Here is a 17,285-nt window from a genome sequence, read left to right as displayed (position 1 = left end):
CGGGGTGGACCGCTAGTTATTCATAAATGTGGGGTAAAAGTGGGATAGATGCCGCACTAGGATAGATGCCCCATTTTCAAAAAACCTCACTTCCCAGAGTCCTGACTACGAATTAATGATTTAAATAGGAGCTCCTATCACCCCGCACCTCGTGTACGCATGAGCTGTTGTTTGGTGAAGACGTGTTTCGCTAGTGCGTGTTATAATATCGGCGGCGAACTTCACGAACACGTTAAAATTTAAAAAAGTTGATATTTGCCTTTGCATAACTTTATAAGTATTAATAAATTTCACTATATTTCTTATTATGTCTATACACTGGTTCATTAAGTACAAATCTAAGTGAAAATAGTGGCTCTTTTGTTTTTATTTAATAAAAAAACTACTGGGGCAGCTATCCTTATCAAAAAGGATAGTTGCCCCTTTTTTTTCGAGGGATAGATGCCCTTAGGGGCCTCTAAGGGCATCTATCCCTCAATACATATGTACATGTTAGTATCGATAATCACAGGTACTGTTTATATTTTTACCCGATTGCGTCAGAGGTTTTCTCTATGTTAACCGATTTTACTCGTTTAATTTGCTTTTTTTTTGTTATGTTTACTTACTTATTAATGATCTGCCCTTATACTGATTGTAGGAGAACCACGCCACGAAAATACAAAAGAAAAGAAGGAGTGCGAGCGCAAGTATATTCTTGGACAACAGAACAACTATGTGAACTTGACATTTGCTGGTTTATCATATTAATTTTATTAGATTTCGCGTTTATAGAGTATGTCAGGCATCTATCCCACTCTGCAGGCATCTATCCTCCTTAGTATTTTCATGGTGGGGCAACTATCCAACTAGGTAGGCATCTATCCTCAAAAAAGGTGTTCTACAAAAATATTTATTACACATTATCTATAAATGATAGGATTAAAAATATATATAGTAATTCAAAACAGATAATTAACCTAGCTATATTCATACAAAGTGTTCGTATAAGATTCATGTTTTTTAAATTATGAGGCTATTTCAAAAAGTGGGGCATCTATCCCACTTTTACCCTGTTACGTTTCTAATTGTATAGGGATTTTTGTATCGTTAAATTTAAAAGCGAAACTACACACGGTTTTTGTGATTTTTGTTAATATCACTGTAATTTGTGAACTGTTAAATATAAATTTATATTTATAAAGCATCTGAATGCCGTAAAACCAAAAATATCAAATTCAAAAGTTAAATATATAATACCTACGGCTACCTTTACATTACACAAGTACCTACATTATATTAATGGTTAACGTTAAACGTTGCGATTTTTTTATGATGACTCAGGACTGTTATATGATAATTGCATTTAACAGCCTGTCTCACATAGGAACCTATGCATAAAATTGACTATAATTCACAAATAATTAATTTCTCCAGACTATCAGCCTACCCAAGCGGTGACCGCTCGACTCTGCTGCGCGCGCACGCAGCCAAGTCAGCGGAGTGCAGCCAAGGCTCGCCACGGCCGCGCCGCACGCCGCGCGAGTCGCGGCGCGTGTCGCTCGCGCAGGCGTCGGGCTACGTGCAGCTCAACCAGTACCGCCTGTTGGAGCCTATTGGCCAGGTCTGTACGCTATCAGCCTACCCAAGCGGTGACAACTAGACTCTGCTGCGCGCGTATGCAGCCAAGTCAGCAGAGTGCAGCCAAGGCTCGCCGCGCCATAAATTTAAAGGTAGAAGATTGAAGCCTTAACAAAATTTTAACAATATCAGTAGTCAGTGCATCTTTCATTAAATACAATAATAGTTCAAATCATTAGCACTACCGTATTTAAAACTAAGAAGGATAATCAAATAAAACCTCAAAAATATTTATTTTACCAACAAGCAACCAACCCACAAATAACAAATAATCTGATGAATATTATCAACTATTAATATTGTTCAATTGATTTCAGGGTTCATACGGGATCGTCAAGCTAGCATATAATGAAGAGGATGACACACATTATGTATGTATAATCCTTTAAATATTTCAATATTTTTTGTTGTTTTCAATTTACTATTTTCATTCCTAAATATCGGCAATCAGTTAGTAGCCCTTATTCATTTCTGTAGTTTTTTGCCTTCGAATCGGTAGATTTTAAGGCTTATTAGAAATTTCAAAATTAATAAGTATGTTCTATTTTCACGTCCAACTGGCCAAACTAATTTCAATGAAACATAGAAATAGAAATAGATTAGACCACGAAGGAAATAGGACACAATTTACCGTGATAACAATCTGCAAGGGAGTAAAATACGATAAAACTATGAAATAGCAACGTCAGTTCAATTGCACGTAGGCGAAACGTGGGCAGAAACCTAGTTATTGTTTACTGGTAGCTCGGTAAACCAATAAACGTTTGAAATTAAAAAATAATTCTAAAAACTAGATAATTTATTTTTCCTTCTTAACATTTTAACTAATTTCTTGTTTCATTTAACAGAATCACCAGTTTCAAGTTTTTAAATATAAATTGTTCAGATACTGGCTTTCCGCCCGCAGCTTCGCCCGCTTTCTGTAATAAATTATATACCAAAACTTTCCTTGAGAATCACTCTATCTATTAAACGAAATTATATCAAAATCGGTTGCGTAGTTTCAAAAATTTAAGCATTCAGATAAACAGGCGCCGGAAAGCTTTCTTTATACTATGTAGTGCGATTATTATTCTCTTAACGGCGTCTTTCATGATGTATAGTTGTATTTGGCAAACTTGAAGCGATTTGGCCGAGCATAATATGTTAGACATCAATCCTTTTTTCAGTGTCCACTTAAACTGTAGTTTTAAAACTACATATTATATTGGTATAATTAATTTAATATCATCAAATTATGTTTTACACGCCATAAGATCTCCAACAATATTATATTATTTCACAGGCAATGAAGATCCTCTCAAAACGCAAGCTGATGCGTCGGGCGGGCCTGTTTGGGCGCCCGCCGCCGCGCCGGCCCGGCCCGCCGCCCGACCCGCTGCAGAACGTTTACAGGGAGATAGCCGTGCTCAAGAAGCTCGACCATCCTAATGTAGTTAAATTAGTTGAGGTACGTTAATATTTGGTCCTTTTTAACGATATTAGCTTTGTATGTATGCTCGTATGTGTATGTAATCGACTTCTTTATACTCTACTTAAACGGACATAATATTTAATTCAAACTTTGTGCACGTATGAAGGATCAGTGAAAAAATATTAATTTCATGAATGCATCTTGTTAAAGAGTTAGGTAGAGCGATCTTTTTTACATAAAAAAACTCTGTTTCAGTATTATTAAGTCTCGCTTACAATACTATTGACTTGTAAAATGGTTCGATAAGATATTATTGTCATTGTCTTTTACTTCTATTTACTGTTATTTTATTCTAAACATTATCTATGCATAATTTGAAAGTAAGATTGATTCCATTAATTTCATTTATAAGTCTAGTTACTTTGTAAATAACTGACTATCACACACAACAACAAATACAATAAGCTTTTATCTTGAACTCTAACAACAGCTTTATTTTTCTAATAAATTTCCTCTCGTTACTGAGCAAGAGCGTTACTTTTAATAGTTTCCTCCATAAAATTAATCCGTATCGCCAATAAACTCTGATTGAAAAGATACACACAAAAACTTTATTGTCCTATACGTTATAGGATTGAAAAGTGGAAGATGCCTAGTTATCGATAAAGTGGTTCATCTCATGATATTATTAGTAAAAAGATGTAGGCTAATAATTTTTGGTCACATCTAATTTCAGTTGTCTCTTTTCGTTCACAATAGATGAATCGTGCCATCTCACTTTGACGTCTAATTGTGTGTAATATTTGCTACGCAAAAAGAAAAATCAAAACTATTTCATTTAATTGTTCCCAGAGTTTCGCATTCCGTTTTTTCAGCACTTGTTACATTTCACGTGTTCCTATCAATCCGAAATGTTTTTGTTGTTTTGGAATCCCACCAGTCTATTGTGAATTTGTGAAACGTTTGAACGATATAAAAGTTGAACAAAATGGACGCCAAAATACTTTTCCGAGTCTGTTTTACTGTCGTATTGTTTTAAATGTTCGGCGTTTTTAAACAAAGTTCTACAAAACGTGTTCAGTTTGCACTAATTTATAAGTCGTATTTAAATACAGATAAATAATTATTATGACGTTTATTGAGTTTGAATATCGTTATATTCCTTTTTTATTCTTATCTGTTGTTTTTTTTTTCTGCTGGCCACCAACATCTGTCAATAAAAAAGAAATTTTCAAATATGGAACCTTCATTCCCCGCCAAATTATCTTCCCACAATGAAACTTTGTACCGAAATGTCGAATATCTGCACTAGAGGATCCCTAGAGAAATGACACAGTATAATTTGTCTATGTCTCTCTCAATGAAACAAATAAGAGCTGTCTCCTGCTAGATATTGTTTCACGCTGTTTGGTGAAATAATGTTTATAATTCAGATGACTTCATGAATTTAAATAGAGGTATGTTTGAATAGTTTTTTTAATACCTCCTGGATTATGCCTTAAGTATGTACTACCGGATTGCACTAAAAAGTGTTATAAATAGCATAAATAAATATGATATGATTTTGAATTGAGGTATGAAGATAGTTATAGTCCATTTTTATATTATTTTAAATCGGGTCAGCCGTTTTATTGTCAAAACTTTGATTCAAACTTACATAATATGTAAGCAATAATTATGACTTCAGTAACATTTTTTTGGTATTTTCCTGTCAACCCTATTAACACAAAGGTCGAATCAAAGTTTCCTGTTATAATATACTTATTATGTAGAGCATCTCAAGAGAGTTAGCAAGAAACTCTGCGACACTGCAAATGAGACGCTAACTCGATTCGCCATTAATTAGTTATTTCACAAACAATCAAGGTGACGTATTGCATTTCAAACCTGTTCTAGTTTCTGTGATCCTGGTAGCATAGAATTTTAATGAACATCATTACAGTAAAATTATACTATACGCACTGTGCCCTGCGGTTTTTCCCGCATCGCTCTGCTTCTATAATTAATTCATCTTGTACAGATAAACTATAATAGCCTCAAAAAATGAGCTATCTAATGCTGAAAAAATTTTTAAAATCGGACCAGTAATTCCAGAGATTAGCACGTTCAAGCAAATATATTAACTCTTCAACTTCAGATACCTATAGTATAGAATAAAGATTACAAATACGATAGTAATTTACTTAATAAACAACATAAACAAATAATGTTTTGAATTTTCTTTCAGATAATTTATCAGTTTATCTGTTAAATAGGTAAAGGAATATCTGCAAATTCGATTTGGATCTCGATAGAAAGCTAGATAAAGTCTTTGATATCTCTCCAGCAAAAACGTGACAAAGCCAGTAAATTTCTATGAACCCTGAAATCAGAGTACCTTATACAATATGACCGCAAATTTTGCTCCATTGGGACGTAGATCCGATTATCAAGAGAACCTAATTTACCAACACAATACGAATGATTGAGGATTTGTTATTTTATAATTGAGTTACGGTTTCATTGGTACCTATAAGGTAATAGAGATAAAGGAATAAATAATTTAAGGCTCATAGCCGCTTCGTTCGTGGTACAATATAATATAGCCTATGCCCTATAGCACTCTAGTGATAGAATTGTTAAAATTGATTCAGTATTTTCTGCGATTAGCTGCGGGTGTATTTTATCTGTAATACTTACTAAATAACGATTACACCTGGTATATATGCTTTCTATCGGTATATCCTATCTTTAAAATTACACGACGGATTTTGATGCAGTTTTTTTAATAGATAGTTTTTCAAGAGGAAGGTTTTACTACGTATATTATTTATTCGGTTTTAACCAAAGCGAGCGAATTCGCGCGCGGGAAGCTAACGGAAGTTCAAATAACATTAAGTTTAAATATTAAGAAATAGAGATTAACGATAGAGATAACAATAAATAGAGATTAACGGGTCAAAGCAATCGCTTATTATAATAAATACGAATACCACTAACACCCACTCTATTTTAAAACGTGATAACTCCCTCACCCTCTGACCTCCCTCGCTGTCTGTGCCTCTAAAAGCATTATTATTTATACAATTTATGGCATATTTAAAAAGTTTTATTAGCTTCACGGTCTACAGAATAAATATTTAATGTCGGTTGTCAACGAGACATCGTTATTACCCGTTTGAACTGGCCAACAACATTCGTCAATTAAGAAAGTATGTTTGAAAATGGAATGTAGGTATGTTCCCGCCAAATTACCATTTGGTTCATCTTTTTTTTTTGTTATGAATGACATTTGAATCTAAGACTTTTTGTTTGAACTGGCCGACACGCGGCATCAATTAAAAAAAAGTGTGTAACAAAATGTATCTCTATTCCCTCTAAATTATCATTATTATTGTATATTCATTATTCATGCTTTGATATTGTATTCAAGTTTGTCAATTAAAAATCAAATTACATTAGATACATTCCCTAAAGCCTATCATGATTATTGTAGATTATAGTATTAGCACAGATAATATCAATAATACTAGGTACCTATTAGATATTAAGTTCATAATATATTACAACTCGGTTTATTCGGATCGATGTAAGCTCTCGATTAGAGCTAATTAGAAATATTATACGTCTATTAATTGTATTCCAAGTTGGATGAATTAGTAAATCAGACAATAGGTATAAATTACATGCTTTTAATATTGATAGAAAGTATACCTATATATAATTAGATGATAAGAATAAGAGAGACTTATTAAAAATAAATAAACGTATTTCATTTCACATCATATTTCATAAACGTTGATAATAATTAATTTTTACATAAATGAATACCTACATAAAAAGATTTTTATTCTTAACAATATAACATAACTTTCATTTAATTATAATATCTGAGCTACCATTACATAGCAATTATCGCAAAATATGCCAAAAAACGTAAAATGTGTATTTACTTCCAGGGGTTATGATATCATAATTCAAACATATTAATTCAAGTGTGAAAGCTCTACATAGCTCATCTAGCGCCTATTCTTTTCCATTCTGGAAATAATACTGCTTTTAGACATCATGGTAACCATGGTAACATGGCCTATGGCCTATTACAGCATAAGGAATATATGGAAGATAAAAATCCATAGAGGGTTGTCGCGTAAGAACCACAGGACTGTTCTTTGGCATATTATGATATATTATGTAGTTAGGTACACATTATATAAACCTAAATTATTGTAAATTGACATGATATAAAAAGAACAACTATGGAGTTTCTGGCCAGTTCTTCTCCATAGATACTGCTTTCCGAATCGGTGGTAAATGTAAAAAAATATGTAATGACGATTCAAAAGCGCTTCTAGAAGAAGTCAAATTGAATAAAAAAATGTTTGGGTTTGAGTTTGAAAAACATCATATTGGTGTTATTAATGCAATGACTAACATGCAAACTTCTTCCAGGTGTTAGACGACCCAGCAGAGGACCAATTATACTTAGTATTCCAACTGCTGGAGGGGGGGCCGGTGATTGACGTGCCAACCGATAGCCCCCTGAGCGAGGAACTCGCGAGGAAGTACTTTAGGGATGCTCTCCTTGGGGTGGAGTATTGTGAGTATATTTGTTAAGGAAACGTAGCCTGTAACTATCTGTACTAAATATTTACCTACCTGTAGTAGATATGTTTCCTAGTAATTAGGATAGATATATTGTGTCTATAAAATAGCTTTGTTTTGCGATTTTATCCTCCGAAATAAGAGCAGGCAAGTATTTCTATAGCTTATGTGTTGATTTAATACATAAACTACAAGCCAAGTATCATCAAAATTCAAAATACAGTCAATAAATAGTAACAGATTTACTTACATTACATTCGTCCAAAGTTTCGCATACGCAAAGTATTTATTTTTAACTTGATGACCAGACAGACTTTCATGTCTTATTTTCATAAAATTGAACGACCATCAAAGCACGAAGAAGATTTAGAATTGTAATTCTTCAAAGAATTATAAAACTTAAAAAAAGAAGAATGAAATGCGTAGGTTGCTCTCGAGTTCAGCGTAAAACAAAGCATTGAAACTTCTACGAAAAGAAAATAAAGGTTTTAATATTCAAGACTGAAGAATATAATATAATTTTACATAATTTTTTGCTCTACGAGGAATTTAATAAGGTTCAATTTTGTGTTCGAAAGAATTGTTATCTTTAATAACAATCTGTTGCTGGGTATCCGCTATAATAATGGGAATAAAATATTCCACAATAACCGGTTACGGTCCTAACAATAATATCACATATTTACTCTATTAATTGGAAATTACCTGAAATATAAAAATTAAAAAATATTAATAGAAAATGAAGATTAGGTACTGTTTAGGCAAATGTTACTCATTATCAAATGAAAGTAATGTTCAGTTCAAGTCCCCAAATGCGTTACTGCACCGATTCTATACCTTGTTTCACGAAAGTATACCGTAACGGTCAAAATGTTCAAACGTCATGTGACATGTTCTCCATACCTATGCGAATTTCCGAAGCCTCTATTCGAGTCATATGCATAAACAAAAGCACATCTACACAGCTATTCAATTTGATACCGATATTAATCTATTATGGCGGTAAGATTACTCGACTAGGTTTTGTTCATATGTAATGTTTGAAAATATATCGACAAAAGCTCATCCATTTGAGTCACAATTTTTACTGAGATAGATTAGGATTTGGTCGAGTAATATGCAAAAGCTCGTCTATTAGAGTACGACTCGTGACTCAAATAGTATACAGGGTGACTGGTAAGACGTCAGACGCATTTTGACAGGAGCCTCTTCTCATGAAACTGAAACACTTTTGTTCTACAACTTTGCTGAATTCGTAGAAAAAAAAATTGACTTTGTATGGAAATCGGTCAGCTGATTAGCGAAGTTTCCTTACAAAGTCCAATTTTTTTTACGAATTCAGCAAAGTTGTAGAACAAAAGTTGTTCAGTTTCATGAGTAGAAGCTCCTGTCTAAATTCGTCTAACGTCTTACCTTTCACCTGGTACATATAGGCTTTGGAAATTCGCTTCCAGTACACTACCAGCGCATAGCGCACCGGGACATCAAACCCGCGAACCTCCTGCTAGGCGAGGGGCGGGTGCAAGTGGCCGACCTGGGCGCGTGCGGCGAGCTGGCCGGCGCGGGCAAGCTGTCGGGCGCGGTCGGCACGCCGGCCTTCCGCGCGCCTGAGTCCACTGTCGTCACTGACAACTATATTGGCGAGGTGAGAACTACAGGGCACACAGTAGGGCATCTCGTACACTCTACAGGGCACATTTTAGGGCATCTCGTACACTATACTGGGCACATTTTAGGGCAGGATAAGGCTTCTTTTCTACTATTAGAGAGGTGAACACTATACAGGGCACATTTTAGGGCAGGATAAGGGTTATTTTCCACCAATAATGTGTGATGTGTAGCGAGGAATGTGTTTGTAAATAATCAATATCGCTTACGCTAAACGCATCGAACTTCAAACTAAATGAAGCGATATGATTGGTTTTTTCAAACCTATCCTCGCCACACATCCTCGCTCATTATTGGTGGAAAAGCAGCATTATACATTGAATGTTATTCAGCTAAGTTTTTGCTGGAAGATGTTACGTTACTGTGGCAAAAAAAGATTTGTTGCACGATTAGGTGAAGTTATAAAAAATTACGTATTAGAAGTGCAGTTTCCCATTAAGAAGAATAGGGCATCTACCACAGTATTACCATGTGCATCTACTATCTACCTTGAAATAATAAGGATCTTCATTTCGCGTCTGATTATTACAGCTTTGCGTATTTTTGTTTCCTGTCGACCAAATGTTTTCTTTATAACTCGTTTTCTAACAAAAACTAAGGCAGTGGAATTTTACATTAAATCAATCACGAAATATCACCTTTAAACTGAGCCTTTTTCTACTGTATACGAATATGCATGGACCAATACTTAGTTTATTGGTCCATGGAATACTATGTACACTGTTTAGCCGTTGAAAACAATAAGTTACCGCAATCATTTTATATTCAGGTTATTCTTTAAAACAACACCTATAATGTACACAAACTTCTCCAGGCAGCGGACATCTGGTCCCTCGGAGTCACTCTCTACGCGATGGTAACGGGCCGGGTTCCCTGGACGGCTCCCAGTGCAGTGGAACTGCAGCGCCGCGTGTTATCTGAACCATTGTCTTTTCCTAGTAGACCACAACTGTCCAGGGCATTGAAGAGACTGCTGGCCAGGATGCTGGATAAAGATCCTGTTAAAAGAGCGACAATGCGGGAGATTAAGGTAAGGTGTCCTGCTATTTCTTATACTCTGTTAATAGATATATATTGTACATGAGAATAAGTATTCAAATTTCAAATTTCAAATTTCAAATTTCAAATTTCAAATTTCAAATTTCATATTTCATATTTCATATTTCATATTTCATATTTCAAATTTCAAATTCAAATTAAAAAAATATAATTTGCAATTTTTCTATAAGGATAACTTAATAATTTAATTCATTACTTAATTAATTTTTATTCACGCTAAATCAGACTTCCTATATCTAGTACTTATATTCTTCCAGGAGCACGAATGGATAACCTCCTGCGGCAAGGACCCGCTCCCCTCTGAGCAGGAGAACTGCCGCCTGGTGGAGGTCACTGACGAGGACATGGCGCGGGTCGTCACTTCGATTCCCAACCTCTCCACACTCATACTTATTAAAACTATGCTCAAGAAACATAGCTTTCAGGTTTGTAGTATATATTAAGAATATATATTTTTTATTTGTTTTAGATTTTTACAAGTCTTTATAAATTGCATTTGATGCTGTAATACTTACCTAAAATTTCATTTACGTTGATGATGATGCCAATAAAAAAAGTGGTGCAAAACATTGAGATAATATTACTACGTATGGAGTAGACACCACGAACAAAATCTGTGCGCCATTTTTTTGCTCTAACTAAGTTTTAAAAATTATTATCTAGTTAGGTACTTAACGATGAAAGTTATTCCTTTGCACTTTTCCGTATTATTTGTATTATTTGTGCAATATCGTAACACACACGAAGGCATGTTTGATGCGTTTCACTTTAAAACCATTAAAAAATACCGCTCAACATACGTCACATGACGTATGTTGAGTGGAACATAATTGATGTAGGCGGTGTCATCTCCATATTAATATTATCTCAATGGGTGCAAAATCGTTTATCTCTGTTTGTTGCACTTTATCAATGATCTCATAATTTTTGAAAAATTTACTATAGTTATGTAATTTTCATAGCATATTAAATCAGTATCAGTACTTGCATGGTGTATCAATATTTACATTTTTAACTCTATCAGCAGTACCTCTATATATTATATCTCTATCTTCACATGTATCTGCATCAGTAAATGCATCTGCATCTATATCATTAATACCATGGCTCATATCACTAACATTATAAAGAGGTTTGTTTATTTTGATAGGCTCCAAATGTACATTCCTGATTTTTTTTTCAATGATTACGTTACGCTACATTACCTACATACGCTCTACTTTTTTTACTAATATTACAAAGCTGACGAGTTTGTGTGTTTGAACGCGCTTATCTCAAGAACTACTGGTCCGATTTGAAAAATTATTTCTGTGTGAGTTCCCCATTTATCGAGGAAGGCTATAGGAGTATAGGCTATATCGTCTCGCTAAGACCAACAGGAGCGGAGCACTGCGGGTAAAACCGCAGAGCACAGTTAGTTTCTAGTTATAACTAAAATAAACCATTTCAGAACCCATTCCTCCGCAGTCGCGAAGGATCTCGTCGCGACTCGAGCGACTCGAGCGCGGGACCGGCGAGCGCGTGCACAAGTGCACGAGCTACGTTGTCTAGAGCGGGACGATCGCTGTCTGCGCCCGGGAATTATCTTACTGATAAGTGAGTGTTCTATATTTTTGAAGTGAAAACTTCTTTAGCGGCGTTGAGCACTTTTTCTGTAATGGGTATAAAATCTTAAACTCGCGTCAGGACACGTGACCTGATCGAAAAAGCGTAAGACGGATGGATATCAAACATGCTCAACGTTAATAATCAAGTTTTCACTTCTGCCGGCACTCCCCCAGTGCAACCCGTCTTTTTATTGCTTCAGTTCTGTCAAGAAGTGTTAAATAGGCATTGAATAGCCTACCGGTACCTTTATCCTTAAGCCGCGTTTCCATCTGCAAGAAAACTTGCACAGGAAATTTCCGACAGTCTGTCTGACAGCAGCTTGCAAGTCTACTTGCAGGTGAAAACGCGGAATTTGACTTGCAAGCTAATGTCAGACGGACTGTCGGACATTTCTCGCGGAAGTTTTCTTGCAGATGGAAAGGCGGCCTTAGGTTACCTTTAGAAATTTCTGAAATTAAGTTTGGTTCATAAATTGATAAGGATATTAATATATTGTTTAAAATATCTACTTGGACCGATTACTTTTTTTAAGCTGCATAATTTTCTAATAAACTGAAGAATTTTAAATCTGTAAATTTTTTAAGGATCAGACAATAATATACAACATTAATAATTATTATGTATATCCTTTGACATTTATAATTAACACGTCTATATTATATCTTCCAGGCAAGTATCCTTCGACATCAACCTAGATTCAGTTGAAGAAACCAAAGAGAAATCAGAAGTGAAACAGACAGACATGAAGACAAGTACCGACAGCAAAACGAGCGACAAAGAGAACGGTCAGCAAAACACGAGGCGGTGACCAAACCTGAAATAAACCTTATTTTATTAAATATAAATATTATAAAGATGAAGAGTTTGTTGGTTTGAACGCGCTAATCTCGGGAACTACAGAAAAATTATTTCAGTGTGAAATAACACGTTTATTGAGAAAAGCTATATTACGCTAAGACCAATAGGAGTGGAGCAATGTAAACCCGCGGGGCACAGATAGTTATATAATAAATGAATTATTATTAATGGCAGTGTTTCTTTATTGAATAAATGTATCGTGGTTTTTAATTAGGCATTTTTTAATTTTTAAGTTAATTTAGACTGCCTGAATTATTTTACTTCGTAATTTCATTAGTCGTGTTGTATTATTTTAGTTTCATTTTGTTAATAAATCAACAATGTCAAAAATAATAATTTTGTTTGTAGAAGACATCACATTTAATTTTTCACTGAAAAGTTGTGTTATATTGTTGTGTAAAGTTGTTTTTGCCATTTTTTACATTTTGACAGCTGTCATTTGAAATTGAAATCACCTCCACTAATATAGTCTGTGGTGGGCATTATAGAATAAGATTTGACTCAATTTTTATCTTTAATATCTTGTAATATTAAATATTTAATGCGCTACTTAATTATATTCAATTATAGCTTTAATGGCGGATTAGAATTTTTAATACTAGTTATTATTTCGTCAGAAAAACAAACACAAAGTTAATTTTTGTCTCAATAAAGTTGTACAAGGTATAATATTAAGTACATTTAAATTTTAAATATTTAATTATACAAATAAATATAGTTTAATTATTATATACTAAGTCCGTTTTATTTTATTTCTATTACTACATCTCATTAATTTTTGAAGTGAAATTTCTTTATCGGGGTTGGAAATAAATTTAATGTAACATTTTTTCGTTACGCGTGACATTTTTCCGTTACGCGCCATCTTGTTTTTATCCCTTACACGCGTAATTGACGTATTTCTGTAAAGTTGCATATAGTAAATTATTTTTTGAAAAATAAGGGCATAAAGAAGTTTCACTTCTTACGTGTGTACACTAGTACACGCATACATTTTTTTTATACTTATCAATTATTTTATGGATTGTGTTTTATGTTTTTTACTATTTTAAAATTGTGTTTTGTTTCACGTAGCACAAGTTTATATTTTTTTGTACATTGTTATTATATTCAAACTTAATACACTAGTACTTATTATTATTTGTTTAATGGTATCAAATGTTGAAAATATGTTTCGATTTCAGAACGTAAAAATTCTTAAAAACTATGTATATTTAAAAAGTGATATGTTATATTTGAGGATTGACCAATTTTCATTACAAATGAATGAAAAGGAATGAAAGCTTGCTTATTTGTTAATTTGGGGGGAAATTTAATAAAAATAGATTATTTAAGAGAACTAGGGTAATTTTAAAAACTCTTACACGCGAACCTATGCACTGATATTTTTATAAAAGTGTAAATCCTAGCTTTACTTATAAATAGTTGTATATCTTTATTATATTATGACTAATTACTTCTGTACTTATTATTAAAGAAAACACCCAAAGATTACAAATTGCTATAATAACTATATAATATAAAAATATTGTTTTAAGTTTTTATAGACGCATTTTAAACACAAAATAAACCTACACATTTAAAACCTTACAATACATTGAGTTACTATGTACTACGTACTAGAGAGGGCATCGCTACTACACTATATTTTGTAACACGAGTTAGAGCCAAGCGTCTCAAACATCGCTTATATATCTATGACTCACTAGCCGCCCCAAGCGCGCCCCGCAACGCCGCGATTGTCGCACAGATTTTGTTCGTAGTGTCCTCTCTATACGTATTCCTCAATGTGACAATACCATAATTAATTATTCATTAGAAATAAATATATTTTTTACATAATATAGTTAAATTAATTAATAAACTTGTTTTAAATGATGCCGCTTAGCACAAATTTTTATTACAATTTTCACAAATAGTACCTACTTCGTTTCGCGCAACAAATAACAGTAAGCTCTAAATACAATATTTACAATTAAATAAATAGTACTTATAGATAATAATATGAAACATTGGGTGTTTTCTCGTACCTACTATAATTATATTAATCTTAAACCCTCGATAAACTATTTTTCTATGTATCGTAGATAACTATGTAAATAACTCTCTACTTATTCACTTAAGCACTAAATCTATATATTTACCTACAATTCCTTGCACTTTTCATATATTATTCATAAATGTTAGATCTTTAAAAAATCGCTTACAAAATTACAAAAATTTTAGTTATGAAAAAAATAAAAAATATTCCTATTAGCTATTTCAAATTCTGATATTTAATTTCAAATAGAAGATAATATTATAAGAAGAATTTGAAAAAAAATCATTATTTTATTAAAATTCCTAGGTATTCCTTAATAGTTATAAAAATCCAACTTTAAAATTATTAATTTTCCTTAAGCCCTCGCCTGCCCTCAGCAGTTGTTAGGAATAAGCGATTTTTATATATGTATTTATAAAAAAATACTTACTTAAAAAATTCGTCCAATGTAATCCCAATGTATATTAAGTAACAACTTTAACTTAATTCAAACTTACCTATAGACCTCTATTATATTCAATTTTTTTTACAAATCATTTTATTTTAGTCTCTCTTGAATATAATTATGTACAAATTACAAATCATTTTATTTTTATCTCTCTTGAATATACAAAAAACTTAAAACTATTCTATTGCTCAATATGGTACTTAACTAAAATAAATTAAAAACAAATATTTAATTAGAAATTAACCAAAAAAACCACATCGAAAACCACTGCCCTCCGTAAACTTATTTGGTATTCATTCTTATCAATTTATCCCAAAAATAATCATATAAGTACGTACAAAATTTATTTTAAAAATATTTAGGGATTTTTATCGATTTTGTAGACAGACTTATAAATGGGTAATTATAATATTAAATATAATATTGGTGCTAGAGCATCTCTTAACACATTATATATGACACACAAAATTACCTACATTTTATAAATATATTTATAATTCTGCCGAAATTTTGTTACTATAGCAAAATAGTGTAGCGGTCGGATATTTTTCTTTATGTACATATTATGTCTACATTTTTTGAAATTATTATTTATATTGTATATTATGTTCTTACTAGATGTTTAAAGAAATGATTATTTGTACAAAAGATAGCTTCAGGAACGAATTTATCATATAAATATTATCTAAATTCAATATTTCTAAGTTTCACTTTGCATAATATACTGTAATCATTGAAAAAAATCTACCACATTATGTTTCATAGAATTTCGATTTTTAATCTCCTTTAGAAAATTAATTGTAATATATCTACTTACATAAAGTCAAATTTACACTTTTCTATAAAAATCGCTTTCATTGCACATTTTATTATTTAAAAAAAATCGAAAATGATAAAGTAAAAGTAGAAGCAAGAATTTTTGTTTTTATTCTTATATTTGAAAAATTTGGATTTTAGCAATGTTCTAGCTCAGCTCCAAAACTAGGACATAAACGCAAAGGGTAATTTAAAGAATGAATTTCACTATATAGTTAATCCTAAGCTGCGATTTACCTTTCTAATATATTTGTATTATATGGCTCCCTTGCTGTTCTATTAACGTCGTTATTATGGTATCTAGCATAATATTTACCTATGCGATGTAATTGAAATTAAGCAGATTAGAAACTTCTTCTCTTTTTCCACAAAATAAATAATTTAATGTGATTTTCAAATGGCTGTTCAGTTTGTCAGATATACTGGAATTTCAATTTTTTCCATTCAATTATTCAGTTCTGTGGTATTGTTTTATAAAATAAAATCCAATGTGATTTATACACTACTTAAACGAGACTTATAACACCATTTTTTTAGAAAAAATCACAATTCAAATACAAAAAATACATTCAATTACATTTCATAGCATTCTATCCTTCCTCGACCTTACAGGGGTGAACTGTGGGTGAACCCAAATGTCCAAGCTTAGTGTTAGTTTCGCATTTTATCCTTGGCAAGCGAAGGTCCAATGAACAGCCTTTAAATGTTGTGATAGCTCATAGTGCTTATATTGTATTCTAGTAACGTATAATGCGATCCAACGAAGAATAGGAGAGACTGTGACGTCACACCTGTTTATTTGAACCAACCAATATTTGATATTTAAGTAATAATGCTGTTTTTATTTGGTGTAATAATCAGATAACAGACCTTAATAAGTAAATCGTATTTTTTACTGACTTCCAAAAATAAACGAGGAAGTTCTCAATTCGACTGTTTTTTTTTTGCTTACTATATTATTTTCAAGTTTACACGTCTCTCCTTTTCATAGTTGGATCGCATAGTATGTATTTGGCTTATGTGGTTGCCTATGACTGTAAAAATACCTTTTAGTTACATGAGTCAATTATTTTTTATCAAACCAATAAGTAGAGTAGTAATTTATTTTATTAAATGTAGAGAAGAAGTCTACAATGAATATCAAGAGCACAGACATGTATCAAGATAGA

The 17,285-nt window shown here is 32.6% G+C and overlaps 1 protein-coding gene across 1 annotated transcript in view; it reads left to right on the top strand.

Annotated features, from left to right (window-relative positions):
• LOC149478601 (calcium/calmodulin-dependent protein kinase kinase 2) overlaps nucleotides 1–16,650 on the top strand; it is a 100,968-nt gene extending 84,318 nt beyond the window's left edge. The window contains exons 3-11 of the mRNA XM_089709010.1: nucleotides 1,417–1,603; nucleotides 1,938–1,991; nucleotides 2,906–3,070; nucleotides 7,466–7,613; nucleotides 9,073–9,263; nucleotides 10,101–10,316; nucleotides 10,603–10,770; nucleotides 11,796–11,941; nucleotides 12,623–16,650. Coding sequence (XP_089565136.1) covers nucleotides 1,417–1,603; nucleotides 1,938–1,991; nucleotides 2,906–3,070; nucleotides 7,466–7,613; nucleotides 9,073–9,263; nucleotides 10,101–10,316; nucleotides 10,603–10,770; nucleotides 11,796–11,941; nucleotides 12,623–12,761 — 1,414 coding nt within the window. The 3' untranslated portion in view covers nucleotides 12,762–16,650. The remainder of the gene's footprint in view (nucleotides 1–1,416; nucleotides 1,604–1,937; nucleotides 1,992–2,905; nucleotides 3,071–7,465; nucleotides 7,614–9,072; nucleotides 9,264–10,100; nucleotides 10,317–10,602; nucleotides 10,771–11,795; nucleotides 11,942–12,622) is intronic.
• The last annotated feature ends 635 nt before the right edge of the window (nucleotides 16,651–17,285 follow it).

This window comes from Colias philodice, chromosome 21 (assembly GCF_061535455.1).
Source record: "Colias philodice isolate Cphi_HAF_F1 chromosome 21, ilColPhil1 Martin Lab GWU primary, whole genome shotgun sequence".
Taxonomy (NCBI): domain Eukaryota; kingdom Metazoa; phylum Arthropoda; class Insecta; order Lepidoptera; family Pieridae; genus Colias; species Colias philodice.
The sequence above is the reverse complement of the archived record's forward strand: the minus strand, read 5'-3'. Positions and strand labels throughout refer to the sequence as shown.